The 15,536-nt window shown below is 33.8% G+C and overlaps 1 protein-coding gene across 1 annotated transcript in view; it reads left to right on the plus strand.

Moving 5' to 3' along the window:
• The window catches only part of HLCS (holocarboxylase synthetase), a 60,866-nt gene that overhangs the window by 13,506 nt on the left and 31,824 nt on the right, over positions 1-15,536 (plus strand). The window contains exon 6 of the mRNA XM_070943516.1: positions 5,060-5,331. Within this exon, the coding sequence (XP_070799617.1) occupies positions 5,060-5,331 (272 nt within the window). The remainder of the gene's footprint in view (positions 1-5,059; positions 5,332-15,536) is intronic.

Raw genomic sequence — 15,536 nt, forward strand, 5'->3', positions numbered from 1 at the left:
AATTACCACAAGATGGCACTTCTGAGCTGCCTTACAATATAATTCTATGTTGTATATGTATGTTTAAAATAACTAATCTCTGCAATTAGATTTAGTTTTAATATGATTATTTTAAAAAAAATTAATAGTATTTAATCAGTCATTGCATTTACAGTTTTGAACGTTTTAAGTAGCTCAAAAATTTTAGAAAATATTTAAATCAAACAACACTACACGCTATGTTACATAGTCTTAGGGAATTTTCATACTAAACAAAAAGGGTTCTGTAATTAAATGACTAAATCTACAGGAAACTGGAGTTCTAAACTTTTGCTCTGAAAAGCCATCTGGGTGTCCACACCTGGTCCTACCTTTTGCTTTAGATTGGTGGTTTGCAGTTTCTATTGCCATTATCTGTCTTCCGGAGGCATCTCGTCTAGTGTCCTTCTATAACCCTGGCATTTGAGAGACAGATTTCATATCCTTTGCTGCCTATTTATTATTAAAAGATGAATGAAATGAAATATTTAATAATGGCATCACCCTGCCATGTAATAGAGGCATGTTACTACAAGATTATCATGGGGAGATAAACTAATATCACCAGAGATTAACAAAATCACATTTTATTTATAAAATTATATGGGAATGCAACTGGAAAGTTTTAGAGCATATTAGGTCTATATATGTTTTTGAAATAATGTAAAGATGCAGCTAGTAAGGGTGGTACCTTATCTTGAGAATCATAATTTGCTCCTGATATTTTCTTAGATGAGATTAGAATGTTTTTTTCTTGATCTCTGGAAAGTAGATCAGTTGACTGCAAGGTATAAGTATGGCACTGAACTACTCTAGTGGTTATATATTATGTTTGACTGAAGCCACTGACTGCTCCCATTTTCTGGAATTGATTTTCTCCAGCTTTGCTTAAGATGGATCTGTTCATTGAAAAAACAAAAATGACAGGATTTTTTTTATTATTATTATTATTTCATTTCTTTTCACTAAATTTTCAGGCATAGGGAGAAGTTTCATCAGGAAAAGGGATAAAAAACAAATGAAAAAAAATGATTAATGTTTAAACTAGTTCTGTATGGACATTTAATTTGACTGCAGATGTCATTAACTGTAGATATGATGATAGGTTGCTTTAAAGACTCCCAAACTGAGATAGGAAGAATAAAGTTCCGAAGGAACTTTAACTGTACTACAGGAAGAGCCTGTAGTACAGTGGACTAAAGCACTGTAATTAACATCTGCTGCTTGCAATTACTGCAAGTTCAAATCTCACCAGGCTTAAGGTTGACTCAGCCTTCCATCCTTTCTAAGGTAGGTAAAATGAGGACCCAGATTGTGGGGGCAATAAGCTGACTTTTATAAATATACAAAAAGTATGAAGGCTATTGCTTAACGCATTGTAAGCCGCCCTGAGTCTCCAGAGAAGGGTGGCATATAAATTAAAGCAAAAAAAAAAAAAAAAGTTACTTTTTTGCCACATTTTTGAAAACATAACATCCAGTGAAACTTGCCAATAAGAAAAAAAATTAAGTTGTCGGAGCAGATCAAGTGTTTATAACTATGATACAAGTTGCTAAACCAAAAAAAAAAAAATCTAAAAGTGAAATATGAAGTAGGAAGAATAGATTAAAAAATTGTTTATACAGGTTTTCAGATTTGCAATTGTTTTGGTACTAAGTTGATTTAATGGACCATGGAGGGAAGAACTGTTATCCCTGAATACATATATCATTTAAGAGCCATGGTGGTCCAGTGGTTAGAATGCAGTATTGCAGGCTAATTCTGATGACTGCCAGCAGTTGGATTCTCACTAGCTCAAGGTTGACTCAGCCTTCCATCCTTCCGAGGTCAGTAAAATAAGTCCCAGATTGTTGGGAGCAACCTGCTGACTCTTTAAATTTCTTAGAGTGGGCCATAAAGTACTTATGAAGCGGTAAGTGCTATTGCTACCCTATTTATACTGATTTATATCATTTCTGCCCTGGCCTGTTACATAAATGACAGAGGTGAAATTCACTTATCTTCCCTATCGGTTCGCAAATGTGCGTGCACCGTCATCTGCACATGCACAGAGGCTTAAAATGTTGCAAAAAAGCATCATCATGACGTCCGCATGATGATGCATGGGCGGAGCCTCCCGCAGCCGCTATTACTGGTTCACCCGAGCCGGATAGAACTGGCTGAATTTCACCCCAATAAATGATATATGGATAGTCCTAACTTAACGACTTTAATTGGGATCAGCAACTCTATTGCTAAGCAATGTGGTCACTAAGCAAAAATACCATGTGACTTCTCCACTTAATGACAGCAGTTCCAGCAATCCTACTTGCTGTTACTGAGTAAATTCCATGCAGTAAGGAACCATTCAAACCAAGCTATGGAAAAAGCTAAGGGACTGCCTCCACCTCAACCCCTCTTTACCCATCTCTGCCCCATCTTTGCTCTTTTTGCTATCCATTCATCCACTGCTACCCAGTCTTGCATGCCACTACCTTGCCCTTTGCACCACATGCCATTACCATACCAGCCAGAGCCGCCTTTCACATGCTGGCTGAATTCTTTTGCAAAAGAAGGCCCTAACTCGCACATAAGAGAAGACTCCACCCCAGCTGCCCTAGTATGAAAACAGGCAGTTTGGAAGAAAGCCCCAGCTGGTATAGTAATCGTTTGTGGTAATGGCAGTGGCAGGCAGGGCTGGGTAATAGGGTCAGCTAGAAGCCAGGCTGCCTGAATTCAGGTGGGCTTGAATTTTATTCACATAACTCTGGGAACAGTGCAAGAACATTGCAACTTCGATGAGTTATGTTTTCCTTTCTTTAGTTGCTGAACAAATGGTTATTAAACAAGGACTGCCTGTAAACTGAAATAAATAATTTCAACAGAAATAAATTTAAGTGTCTTGCCCAGAATATTTTGAAATCAACTAAGTTGTCTGTTGTTTTGCTAAGATGTCCAGGTGAAACTTTCACATATTGTATTTAAGGTGTCCTAAATGGGAGATCTGGTGCATCAGAGTTTTACTATATTGTGCAATGCTATTTAGTTTGGCTGAAATGGTTACGGTAATCTTGAACTTGTAGAGTGGAATTCTGCAATCTTGGTAACTAAAAGTTAGCTGAAACTGTTAACTGCTAAAATCCAAAACCAAACATAAGACACAGGCATGGTGCTATTTTATTCTGATTACCTGAGGACAATATAAAATACTGAAAAGAAATTAATAGCAGTTACAATTTGTTCCGGTAAATAGAATGGAACATATTTCAGTAGGTTTTAAGCATTTCTGTGAAAATGCAACATGTGAAATACTATCATAATTCAGTATTTCTATTTCAGATTGTGTGTTTTCATTTTATGACAATGTTTAGCCTTTGACCTAACCACTTTCTTAAAATAAACTATTTGTTGGTGAGAGCAGCTGCTGAAGAGATTGTTTCCAGACTGTTCTCATAGCACTAACTGACAGAAAGTAAACTAGAGTATCCCTTAGAAAAGCTGAGGATTGAAGATTCACCTGTAACATAGTTGCATTATATTTCTATCACATGCACATGCTATGTCTTTCATATTTGAAAACATGCCTTTAATGAGAGCATAAAGCTGAAATAAAACCTAGAAGCAGTTGCAGTTTGACTGTCTGATAAATGTTGAATGATTTTTTTCTCTTAAAGTCTTAAGTATTTTAGAAAAGGTTGGGAATCCTTTAGCTATAGATGTTGTTGAAATGTAGGCTCAGCTTCCCACAATAAATGTATAATAATATGGAATATTGAGATTTGTAATAGTAGTAAAATTTGGAAGGACACAGGCTTCTCATCCCTGCTAAGAAGACAGAATAGGAATAAGTTGAGATATTATTTTTGCGATATAGATATTTATTAAAATCATTGGCCTCTGTGTTGGCTTCTGTTCGTATTAATTTTTATTTTAATTGTGACTTTAATAATAGTATATCATAAGTGGCAGTGTCAATAAAATAATGTCAGAGTTTGTTATATGTAATAAATACCCTGTTTCCCTGAAAATAAGACCTCCCCGGATAATAAGCCCAATTGGGCTTTTGAGCGCATGAGCTAAAATAAGTTCCCCCCCAATAAGCCCTCCCCGAAAATATTTAAACGCATATGCAGCTGGTCCCCGCCATTTCCTCTGGTTAGGGTTAGGGAGACAGAGATGGAAATCAGGTAAGGCGGCAAGAGGAGCCCCATCTTGCTCTATGCACCCCAAAATAATAAGACCTCCCCGAAAATAAGGCCAAGCACTTATTTCAGGGTTCAAAAAAATATAAGACAGGGTCTTATTATCAGGGAAACATGGTAATATACCTATAAATGACATTTACAGCTACCATACCATAACTTAATCACAAACAATGGTCAAGGCATCCATTCCATCCCCCAAATTTTGCAATATAAAATCTCAAAAGCTTTTAGCAGTGCCATCTTGACCATCCATTTTTATTTAATTATTTATTTATTTATATAAAATTTATTTATATAGAATTTATATGGCTGCCCACTCACCTTCAGTAACTGTAGGTGCTTGTATTTTAATTTATCACATTTTAGAACCACCCATTTTTGAGATATTCAAAAACAGTTATATTCCAGACTTTTTGAATTTAAATCAACATAACAGTAAGATTTTATTTGGAAGTAACATTGGAATACCTTTCAAAACATAAGTCAGATGAAGGACAATATTCATTTTAATAACATGCAAATCAATATTTTCTCAAATATTTAACATTTATTTCCATACATTTACAAATATTTTTGAGAATATAGAATTCTAAGTAATTAATATCAGTAGAAATTATAAAACCCATTTTAATAATTGGATTATGTATTTTAGCCCAAAGTAAGTAGATGGGACTTATCCCAATTAATCATGTGGGCCAAACGCTTTCCAAAATGCATTCATATAAAATTAAGCTAAGACATCATATACTTAATAAGAAGTTAATGTGGGTTCACGTCCTTTTGGAGAACAGAAATGAAGTCTTAGTTTTGATATGTGTATCTTATACTGTCTTGTAATTTTATTTTATATCAAACAGATTCTCCACAATACTTTTTTAGAATTGCTCAGAAGAAATATGATCACAGAAGGATTAATCACATCCAGCAAGGTGTCTCTTAAGTTTGTATCATCTTGCACTGAAAATATGGAAATAACACCTTTGCTCATTCCAGTAGTTACTGATACGGAAGCATTCTCATCTGAAAATTTTAGTTTTGAGAGATATAAACAAAACCTTGATACCAGAATCTTGGGAAAAATAGTCTTGTTTTCTGAAGTTACATCGACTACAATGAATCTCCTTGATGGGTAAGAGATTCCGGTAACATTAATTTCACTATGAGAGAGAAAAAGAGACTTGGCAAAAAAAATGTGCAGTATTTTCTTTGGGACTTCTATTCTCTTAGTTTATTGAAAATAAGTGGTAAGAAACTGCAAAAGCTTGCTAGAAAATTTAAAGGTATGAACTGTCATGTATCATTACCATTTTTAGTATGTTATACTATGTTATTTTTCTATTTCTGATATTGATACTGGGCTTTAAATTCATTACAATTCATAAAACAATATCAAGTAGCAATCCATAAAAATGCACTTTTTCAAATAACAAGAATGGTGGTTGATATTGTCCAAATGAATATGAGTGATCAGATAATATTTCAGACAAACCTATTAGAAGATAACTTCTTCCTATTTCACCCAAGTTGTTTTTATTGCAATCTTGTAATTTCGTAGGAACTTTGTTCCAGTTGTGATCATAGTAATTTTGACTGAATTGATCCCATATCTCCTTATATTGTTTTAGAAGATGTAACATATCAGTCATGTTTTTCTAATCTTTACTACTTGTACTGTACTAGGTTTCATTGACTTTTTGTTAGTATGATTGGATATATTTCTGATTGGTCAAATACAATTAAAGTGCTGTAATTATGAATGTGCATTATACAATTTTCAGGATAAACCCTTTCACAATGCAGTCCAACTGAGCTGATGGGCAAGTGGACATTGTGAATATTGCTATTTTAATACCAAATTTCAGTTTTCTCATACTGTATGTTATGTGATTCAATCATATTAAAACATATATTTAATTTGTTATGCTGAAAGCTCTTCTGAAGTGCATAAGATAATTAGAACATATATTTATTTGATTGCCCGGAAATGAAGATCAGAGATTTACTAACAATGCCACCATAGTTTATGGCCCATTATCATCTTGCATTTTGAGAGCACAGTTGAATGTTAAATTTATAGTTGAATTCTCTTAACTCCCTCTATGTCTATAGAAATAACCCATTATTTCATTTGATATTTGATATAATGGTAAAGATTTTTTTTCTACAGATTCTCTAAGTGACCACGTTATATAACAAATACAACATTTTCTTAAATAAAAATGCCAGTTACTCCTAAAGGGGGTGGCTGAGGTATAATGATTAAGATAAAAAAGTGCTCATATCCATCCATAATTTCACACTGAAGATTGGGATCTATAAAGTTTTTAAAATGTGGGGGAAAGTCTGGAAAAGAATTAATGGCTTTATCTCTTAAATACCTGAGGACTAGTTTAGAGGGCAGCAGCATCCATAGGAGAATCAGGAAGTCAGATGATGATTGCAGTAGCATGATCAAAGACACGCGTGTGTACTTGCACACACAGAGTATGTGCATATCATAGCAGCACTTCAATCTAGGTGCTGAGACCCCCATTTTATCTTATAAACCCCCCTGCCCAATGTTGTTGAAAAAAGCCGTGGTAGCACAGTGGTTACAATGCAGTATTGCAAGCTACCTTTGAATTCCACTGCCAGGAGTTTGATCCTGACTGGTTCAAGGTTGACTCAATCTTCCATCCTTCTGAGGGCGATAAAATGAGACCCAGCTTGTTGTGGGCAATGTGCTGATTCTGTAAACCACTTAGAGAGGGCTGTAAAGCACTGTGAAGTGGTATATAAGTCTTGTATATAAGTCTTAAGTGCTAATGCTAAAAGAATAATTGAACATAGCACCAGAAGAATTGAACAAAATGGCTTGGCAAAACTAGACAATTTGGAGCAGAGCACTACAAATGAAAAATGCAATGACAAGAAAGAGGAAAGGAAATCTATCAAAATCTCGCATAAACCTATTATGCAACCCAAGTTTTTTGTTGATGTTCTCTAGCTTGGTAATGAATTGTCTGCAAGAAGACAACCAAGCACCAAGGACCCCACAGGTCAACCTTGAATTATAAATATTCTCTGCCATTGATATACAGATTTTTACTGTAATGCTGAGATGCAAAATCATAAATAAATTATATTTATTCTATTTTGTTCCTAAGGAATTGATTCTCTAAGAAAAACAACATTTTCTGATTTTTAAAATACATATTTGCTTTATTATCAGGGGGTCTAGAACTAAAAGAAAAGAATACACTTTTCCGTTTGTTTAAACTAGTTCAAAAGTAAAATATATTTCAGTTATGTCTTAGTAACTGATTATCATTAATTAAATAATCATTAATTAAATATATCATAGTCAATTAGTTGAATCGCTGGCTATATGAAACATCCTTGAATGGTATATTCATTTGAATTATCATGATTGTGATGTGTTCATATATTTGCACTTTATTTATAGGTTATTAGTTTTATTTTGTTGTTGTTGTTGAAGTGGTTTAAATATTGCTGTTAAAGTGTCTTGCTGCTTTGTGCCCTTGAATTTGACACTTGGATAGTATATGTTTGTTTTCTTTGAACATCGGGACACCTGCATCTTTGAAACCACTATCAACTTTTAAACATAGTTTATTTATTCTGTCAAGGGGATTACACTTTGCCTTTTCACTTTTAACCCTAAGCTGCTAAGCATTACACCCAAACACTAAACTATAGTTAACTTTAAGTACTATTGAATAAAAATAGGTCAGTTTTCAAAACTTGTGAAAAATTGTTTATTTTAAACTTGCTTAAAATTAAATGTAATATGTTCTAGCACCCTTTAATTAATCTAAAACAGAAAGAAAAGCTTTTAAATTTATGCTCCTCATAGTAAGTCACAATTAAAAGAGCCAGAGAGTATATGAACCCAAGGCTTGCTGTACTATTAATATAAAGTATAAATATAAACTATCTTTATAATTGATAATCATATGAAGTGAGATTTTTGAAACACACTAGCATACTTATCTTGTTTCAGTGAATTACCAGTTCACATATAATACTGATTAAAGATTATATCCTATATGCATTAATAAAGCTGAGTTGCTAAAAAATAACCATATTTCCTTTAAAACATTTTTATATCACAATTTTATTTCAGTGTGGTTTACAAAATTAAGATACACTGCCTTGTAATACTTCAAATGACTTATAAACCTTAAAAAAGACAAAGCTTTTAAATATGATTGTTTCCTAATTAGGTTGTAAGCAATTAATTATGACAAAAACATAATTTTAAAGTTTTCTCTAAGTTTATGTCACTTAATAACTAATGAACATATGTAAATTAATAAACATTGTAATAAGATATTTTACTTGAGATTGAGATAGATATTTAATATTAAATTACCTATATTATTGCTATGCATGATATGCCTCCAAATCCTTTTACAAGTTGAACATAAAACCTATCCCCGTCCTCTAACACTATATATCTTTCAAAATTAAGACTTAGCAAAAGTGGGCTGGAACTAATTTAATGGCTGAGTGATCTCACAGTAGAGAAACAGCCGGAGTGTAATAGGGTTCTTTGTCTATATTTCCACCCTAGCTGGTAACTTGCCAGTCAAAAGTCAAACGAGAGAAACAGGTGGGAGCTATTAGACCTGTCATAAAGTTTGAAAAATTGATTCTAGAGTCTAAATGATTAGATTGAACTTGACAGTGTTGTCCTAAAGATTCTAAGAAAAATTCTATAGTTTAATTTGGAGTCCCTTGATTATTCATTAGTTCTCCAGATGGCCTGTTTTGATGTATCACATATTATTATACAAGCTCTATTATTGTTGGCATATATTTACATGTACAACTAACAAGTAAACTAAGTAGCACCTCTGTTAGTCCCTGTAAATTAAGGGGTACATAATTAAATTACAGAATAGATATTTATTTAAATATTAAATAACTTAGCTTTATCAGTAATGCTTTATGACTTTTACTTTGGAATATTTTAAATTCATTGAGGTTATCATTGTGGAATAATGCCTTCAAAGTTGTCATAGTCATGACTGTTGAGGATATTGAAAGCACAATTTCTATAATTTACAAAAAATAAAATTTCTTAGTTAGCTTCCATAACTTCTATGGTTCTCTTCATGGTCTCTAAGCATATAATTAGAATAGTACAACACTTGGAAGTTTAGAAATAATTTAAGGAATAAATCAAGTCCTAAGATGAATGGCCTGAAAGAAAACCTGTTTAAATCAGTGAAATTAATTGCTATTAAAGTAAAGATGAAAGAAGCATGATTTCAGTTTACTAAATAAAAAGTTGTTGATTTTATAGTTGCCCACAATAGGGAATCCTGTAAAATGTACTTGTCTGTATCAAAAACAAGTCATTACACTGACTGGGAGTCTTTTTAAAAACATTTAGTTATATGACTTGCAGTACTGTATGATATGAATTTGTGGATGGCCAAGAGATCTGCCTGTGCAAGGAACCTTATTCATGACAGCTCAATTTTTTAAAAAAAACCCACTGAAAATATTATAGTTCATTTCATATCAAAACTGTTTTTAAAGTATATGAACAAAATAGTTAACAATTTATTATTATCGAGCAGTAGATGTTTTGAAGAAGAAAGACTGCATTTAAAGTTTCATACACTATCAAGAACTGATTCTTGATTATTTGCATCCTGATATTTGTTTGCCTGAAGAAAAAAAGGGAAATTGTGTTTTTGACCTCTGTATAAACACAACTTTGAATGGATCCAAAGTTGTGCAATAGGAAACATGCTTATGCAATAGATATTCTTACCCCTCCACAACTTTAAAATGCCTTCAAAAAGATATTTTGCTGTGAGCTTTGTAGTGATGTGGCAGTAGTGACACAATATGAACTCATGAGGGACAGATAAGAATCAAAACTATCAATTTCTTGTTTCCTGAAGTCTCTTTTTATGGCAACCCCTTGCATCTCATTCTTGATGCCCCAGGATGTCTTAAAACGGGTGTCGGACTCAATTTCACTGAGGGCCGCATCAGGGTTGTGGTTGACCTTGAGGGGCCAGGTGAGCGTGGCCAACTGGGTGGATGTGGCCAACTTGACCCCACTCCCCAAACTGCTGTCATGTTTCCTCTTCGCATTGGGCAGACTGGGCCGATGCTACACTGGCCAGATCTTTCCTCTACACACTAAGTAGACTGGGCCAACACTATATTGGCCTGATCTTTCCTCTTTGCATTGGGTAGACAGGCCGAAGCTACGTTGGCCTGATCTTTCCTCTTTGCATTGGGTAGTCTGGGCCAATGATACATCGGCCTGATCTTTCCTCTTCATTCAATTCTCACCGGCTCAACCTTCCATCCTTCCGAGGTCAGTAAAATAAGGACCCAGACTGTTGGGGTCAAAATGCTGACTCTGTAAACCACTTAGAAAGGGCTGTAAAACACTGTGAAGTGGTATATAAGTCTAAATGCTATTGCTATATGTAGTCCCAAGAATATAAGAAAAATTGTTAGTATAAATGTTTTAGAGAAACTGAATAGTCTCTGATCTTGTTCTTTCCAGAACCACCTAAAACATAAATCAGTTTATAAACTTACAGCATGTTTACTTTTATTTCTAAATAATAGATGTACTAGTGTAGTTCAAGTAGATCGAATGAGATGAGCCATGCCCTTTTAAAATTTTGTCCTGCTTTATTATAATTTTTCTGTAGGCCAACGGCAGCAACCTAATATTCTCTATTCCAAAGGTATTTTTCAAAAGGAAAAACGAAGTCCAGTTGCTTTTTGAAAAACTTCCTTTGGGACAACCATGACCTGGAGGATAGAATCTCAATAGACATCTAATATTCTCTAGATATTTTAAATGGTAATTGATCCAAAATCCACCTTTAAAAACTATGTTGCTTTAAACATCATTTAAAAACCTACTGTTTAAGAACACAAGAAAGCTTTGTTAGAAGCTGGCAAATATGGGGAGGGGCCAGGAAAAATTGCATGAACACACGTTTTGGATTTGATTCAATAAGCCAAGTTTGGCTTATTGAATCAAGTCCAAAATTGGACTAAATAGGACTAAATCATTATATCTGAAATGGGCCTGAGCCTGGCATTTTATCCTACAGCTTGTAATTAATCACCCTTTGTATGGCAACTTTTCTTTGGAAAAGAGATAAACATTCAACACATGAGTACATTACATTTAGCCATAGTATCAATACGTATGCCTGATGCCCAGCCCTGCAAGTGGCAGCAGCTAACAAACCACAAAAGTTTCTGGCTTAGTCAATTTAATATGTTGCATAAACAGTTTGACTAGTTATATTTGACTAGTTAGGCAAATCAGGAAAAGATTAGTTTCTTTGTTTATATTGTTATTCTTAAAATGCAACAACATCCAGTTAAATATAATTATCTAAATGTTCCATGATCAGAACTGTTTGCTAACTGCATTTGGAGTATGGAATAAGATAGAAATTATGATGCTAACCAGATAACTCATATTAAGGGTTAATATTTCTCAAATGTTTGGCTAAACTCTGGCCTTATTGTTCCACCCTGGTTGCTGTTATCACAAGTATTGCCTTGGATACAGTATCTTACTTTACTCATTTTAATTTAAAATTTTTAAAAGGTAAAAACAATATAAATTTAAAGAAAAAAGATAGTAAGGAAAAGGAAAACTGATAATAGAAAAGAAATGAAAGAATAAGAAAAAAATATCAAAAAGTGACTTCCGATCTTAACAGCAATTATAAATGCATTTATATTTTACCCTCTCTCTTTAAGGCTACATCATAATTTCCTTCTTTCTATAATCTATCTTTTCCAATCATCAAATCCAAAAATCCCAAATTCATTTTTTTTCTACTGATAGAGGAGACTATTCGTAGCTCAGGATTCAAATGAGGGGCCCTTGGTACTCTCAAAGCTTTGTTGTTTCCTTGCAAATGTTTCTTTATCAAAACTGGGTAACATTGTAAGAGCCGAGGTGGCGCAGTGGTTAGAGTGCAGCACTGCAACTGACTGCTAGCTGCAGTTCGGCAGTTCAAATCTCACCAGCTCAAGGTTGACTCAGCCTTCCATCCTTCTGAGGTTGGTAAAATGAAGACCCAGATTGTTGGGGGCAATATGCTGACTCTTTAAACCGCTTAGAGAGAGCTTTTAAAGCAGTATATAAGTGCTATTGCTATCATCCTTTTTTCAACAAAATGTCATTAAGGGATTTCTAGTCACTAATAAGTATAGTAGAAATAGAAATGAAAAGTGGGATGAAAAACATTTCTGCATGCTTTAGGTATTCAGCGTTTAAAAGAAAATATTAGAAATAAATAAGTGACGAGTTTTTTTGTTGCCAGTTCTACAAAGATAAATATCATATATGCGGTGAAAGATGATCAAATATAATGCTGTATTCATAATCTGATAGGGATTCAGGCAGCAGTTGGGAAATACTGGCACCAGTACATTCCTTACTTGTCTGAGAAGAGGCAACTAGCCCAACAATTAAGAGAGGAGGTATTAGAACTAAAGTGAAATATGCCCTGACAAACTGAACGATAGCTTGAATTGTAAAATGGAAGTATTTCTCTTTGAATTTCTATAGCCAAACCTATTTACCTTTTAATAAATCATGTTGGAAAAGATCTGGTGAAAATCTTGGCCTTGAATAAAGTTAGTTGCAGAAAAGTGACAGATGATTTCCCAAGAATTGAAAGAAGGTTTAGGGCTGTTTTGTGTCTGGGAAAGTGCATTGTCTACTAGCATTCTGGCTATGTTGTAGCCTATATTTTTCTTATTGTAATACAGGCAATAAATGTGTTTTGAAGTCCACGTGTGCAAGAGAGACTTCATGTGGTTTGGGAGAGTACATGGATTGTACTCTATATTTTGATTTGAAGAAGAGAGTCTGCTATTTATTGAGTTGTGTTACAGTGCTGTATTTTAATTTTTGTGTATGTAATTTGGTTATTTTTTAGTACAGCCTAGGGTTGGTTGGTTTATTAAAATTTGGGAAGGGTAATTGTGTTTCATTATAATGTATATATCAAATTTGATTACATTTTAAAACATTTTAAATACAATTTCTCTCTCTTTCTCTCTGTCTCTATCTTTAATATCAGTTGTTGAATACTTTTTTTCTATCCTGGAAAAGATAAAATAAAACTTATCCTGTAATTTTTTTAAAAAGAATGTCACTAAAAATCCTGAAGACATTAAGCAAATTATTTAATCAGGGGTTAGGACACAAGATAAATTGTTGATGGTTAATGGTCACCTGTTCGTTACATTTTCTGTGATGTATGTTATGCTCCAGGAATGCATTTTGATAGGAATAGTGTAAATCTAAATTAATTAGACTATAACTATTCTTGGATTATTATTTTTGCAGTAATAATTGTTTTGCTTTTTTTAAGAATTAAGATAAATGATTATTTGCCAGTTTTTAAGAAAGGAAATTATATAGATGATCATATTTATATGAGCATAGTCAACTCACAGTTGAAATTATTTACACTTAGAACAGGAACATAGAGTTTTTTGTTGACTGAAGAACTAATTAGTATTTGAGAAGAAGGAGCAATACACTTCATTGTGTGGGACAATAATGCAAAGTAAGAGGGTGGAAAGAATAAATATTTAAATATACTGTCAAAATATTTAGAAGGAAGTAGTAATATCAATAGGCTGGGTCAACAGTGTTTGCTCCAGCGATAGTTTAGCCCGTTGCTTAAATTAACATCAGATTTTTAATCTAAATAAATTATTTTTATAAGGGAAAATATCTAACCAAAAATAATAGGAAAATATTGATCAACTTAAAATGTTCATAAAAAAGTAATGCAAAACATCACTGCCATTTCATATAAATATACTCTTTTCTAGAAAATGTATCAGTTTGTACATTATTTCAGAAGTTAGCCATATTAGGAAAGATCTGAAAAGGTGTTTATTTTGGGATAAATAGCTTAGCTGGCAAAATAATGGGATAGAACATATGTGGACCCCCTCATGTGTACATTACAGAAACTTCTCAGTATGAAGGAAGAATGTCAGCCTTAACTTTCTTCTCTTCTTTGTTCAAGTAGTATGGAATTATTTTCATCTTTTTAAAAATTTTATTTTTAGGACTCAGGGCAGCTTCATGTAATCAGTGCCCAATAACTAATAGCCATATTCTCTCTTTTATGTTTTCATTAGAAAGATTGGTAGGAGAGTGTAATATTTATTCAAATAGCAGAAAGGATGAGGAGAAATTTTAAGAATGTTCATATTGTGTAAAGTCTAATTCTTTTTTTTTTGTTCAGCAGGGGTAGAAACAAATTCTTACTAATTTGAATTAAACCCTCTTATTACAATTTAGGGATAAGCTAAAATATACATTGCATTGTTTAATTTATAATTTTAATTTTTAATATCATTTATCACTTGTTTTTAATCATGTAAATTATTTTATTGTTATCTTTGTAAGACTTCCAGAGTTGTTAAATTAATCCTCTGAAACAGGGGTGTCAAACTCAAGGCCCGGGGGCCGGATCCAGCCTGTGTGGTGCTTAGATCTGGCCAGTGGGATCGCCATGGAAACAGCAAAGGACAGGCCCGCAGTGCCTCTGCCAGTGAAAACAGACCTCGGGAGGGCCTCACACGGCCCTCCCGAGGTCCGTTTTCACTGGCCAAAAACAGAGCTCGGGAGCCAGTTTTCTCTGGCAGAGCACTCAGGCCACCACAGGCACTCCCGACACGATTGACGTCGAGCTGACCACACTCCTCAAGGTCAAACACAACCCTGATGTGGCCATCAGTGAAATCAAGTTTGACACCCCTGCTCTAGAACACCAAATATGATAGATTTCAAAATAATTGGTATATCCATTCAATAAATTTATGCTTGATGATAATGTTTGAAAAAGCCAGTTTAGTAGGAAGCTAGGAATTGAGAGATGCTGAGTTCTAGTCCCACCTTGATAAACCAGTTCAAAAAAAATTGCCAAACAAACAGCATGAGATTCAAGACTGATTTGAAGGTATACACAATGTAATCCAATAAAACAGCTTAATGATCTACTTTAAAAGTTTGGTTCTGCCAGTCTCCCACATTTTTTTACATCATGCAATACCCTTGGTGAGGTATTAATTTTACTGCACTTATTTCTCCCAACCAGAACAACTTTAACTTATTCCTTCTTAAAATAACTGTCATGTTTTTCCAGTAACACCAGGAATGAGTACTTAACACCACAGAACTTTGAGATCTAGTCTTATCTTAGGTATAAAAGTGAGCTGCATAAGTTTCAACCAGTCACTCAAACTCAGTCCAACGCACCTCAAAGGGTTGTTGTGGGGGAAAATAGGAAG

The sequence above is a fragment of the Pituophis catenifer genome, unplaced genomic scaffold (genome assembly GCF_029215685.1).
Source record: "Pituophis catenifer annectens isolate HBS135680 unplaced genomic scaffold, rPitCat1.0.hap2 SCAF_4, whole genome shotgun sequence".
Classification (NCBI taxonomy): Eukaryota; Metazoa; Chordata; class Lepidosauria; order Squamata; family Colubridae; genus Pituophis; species Pituophis catenifer.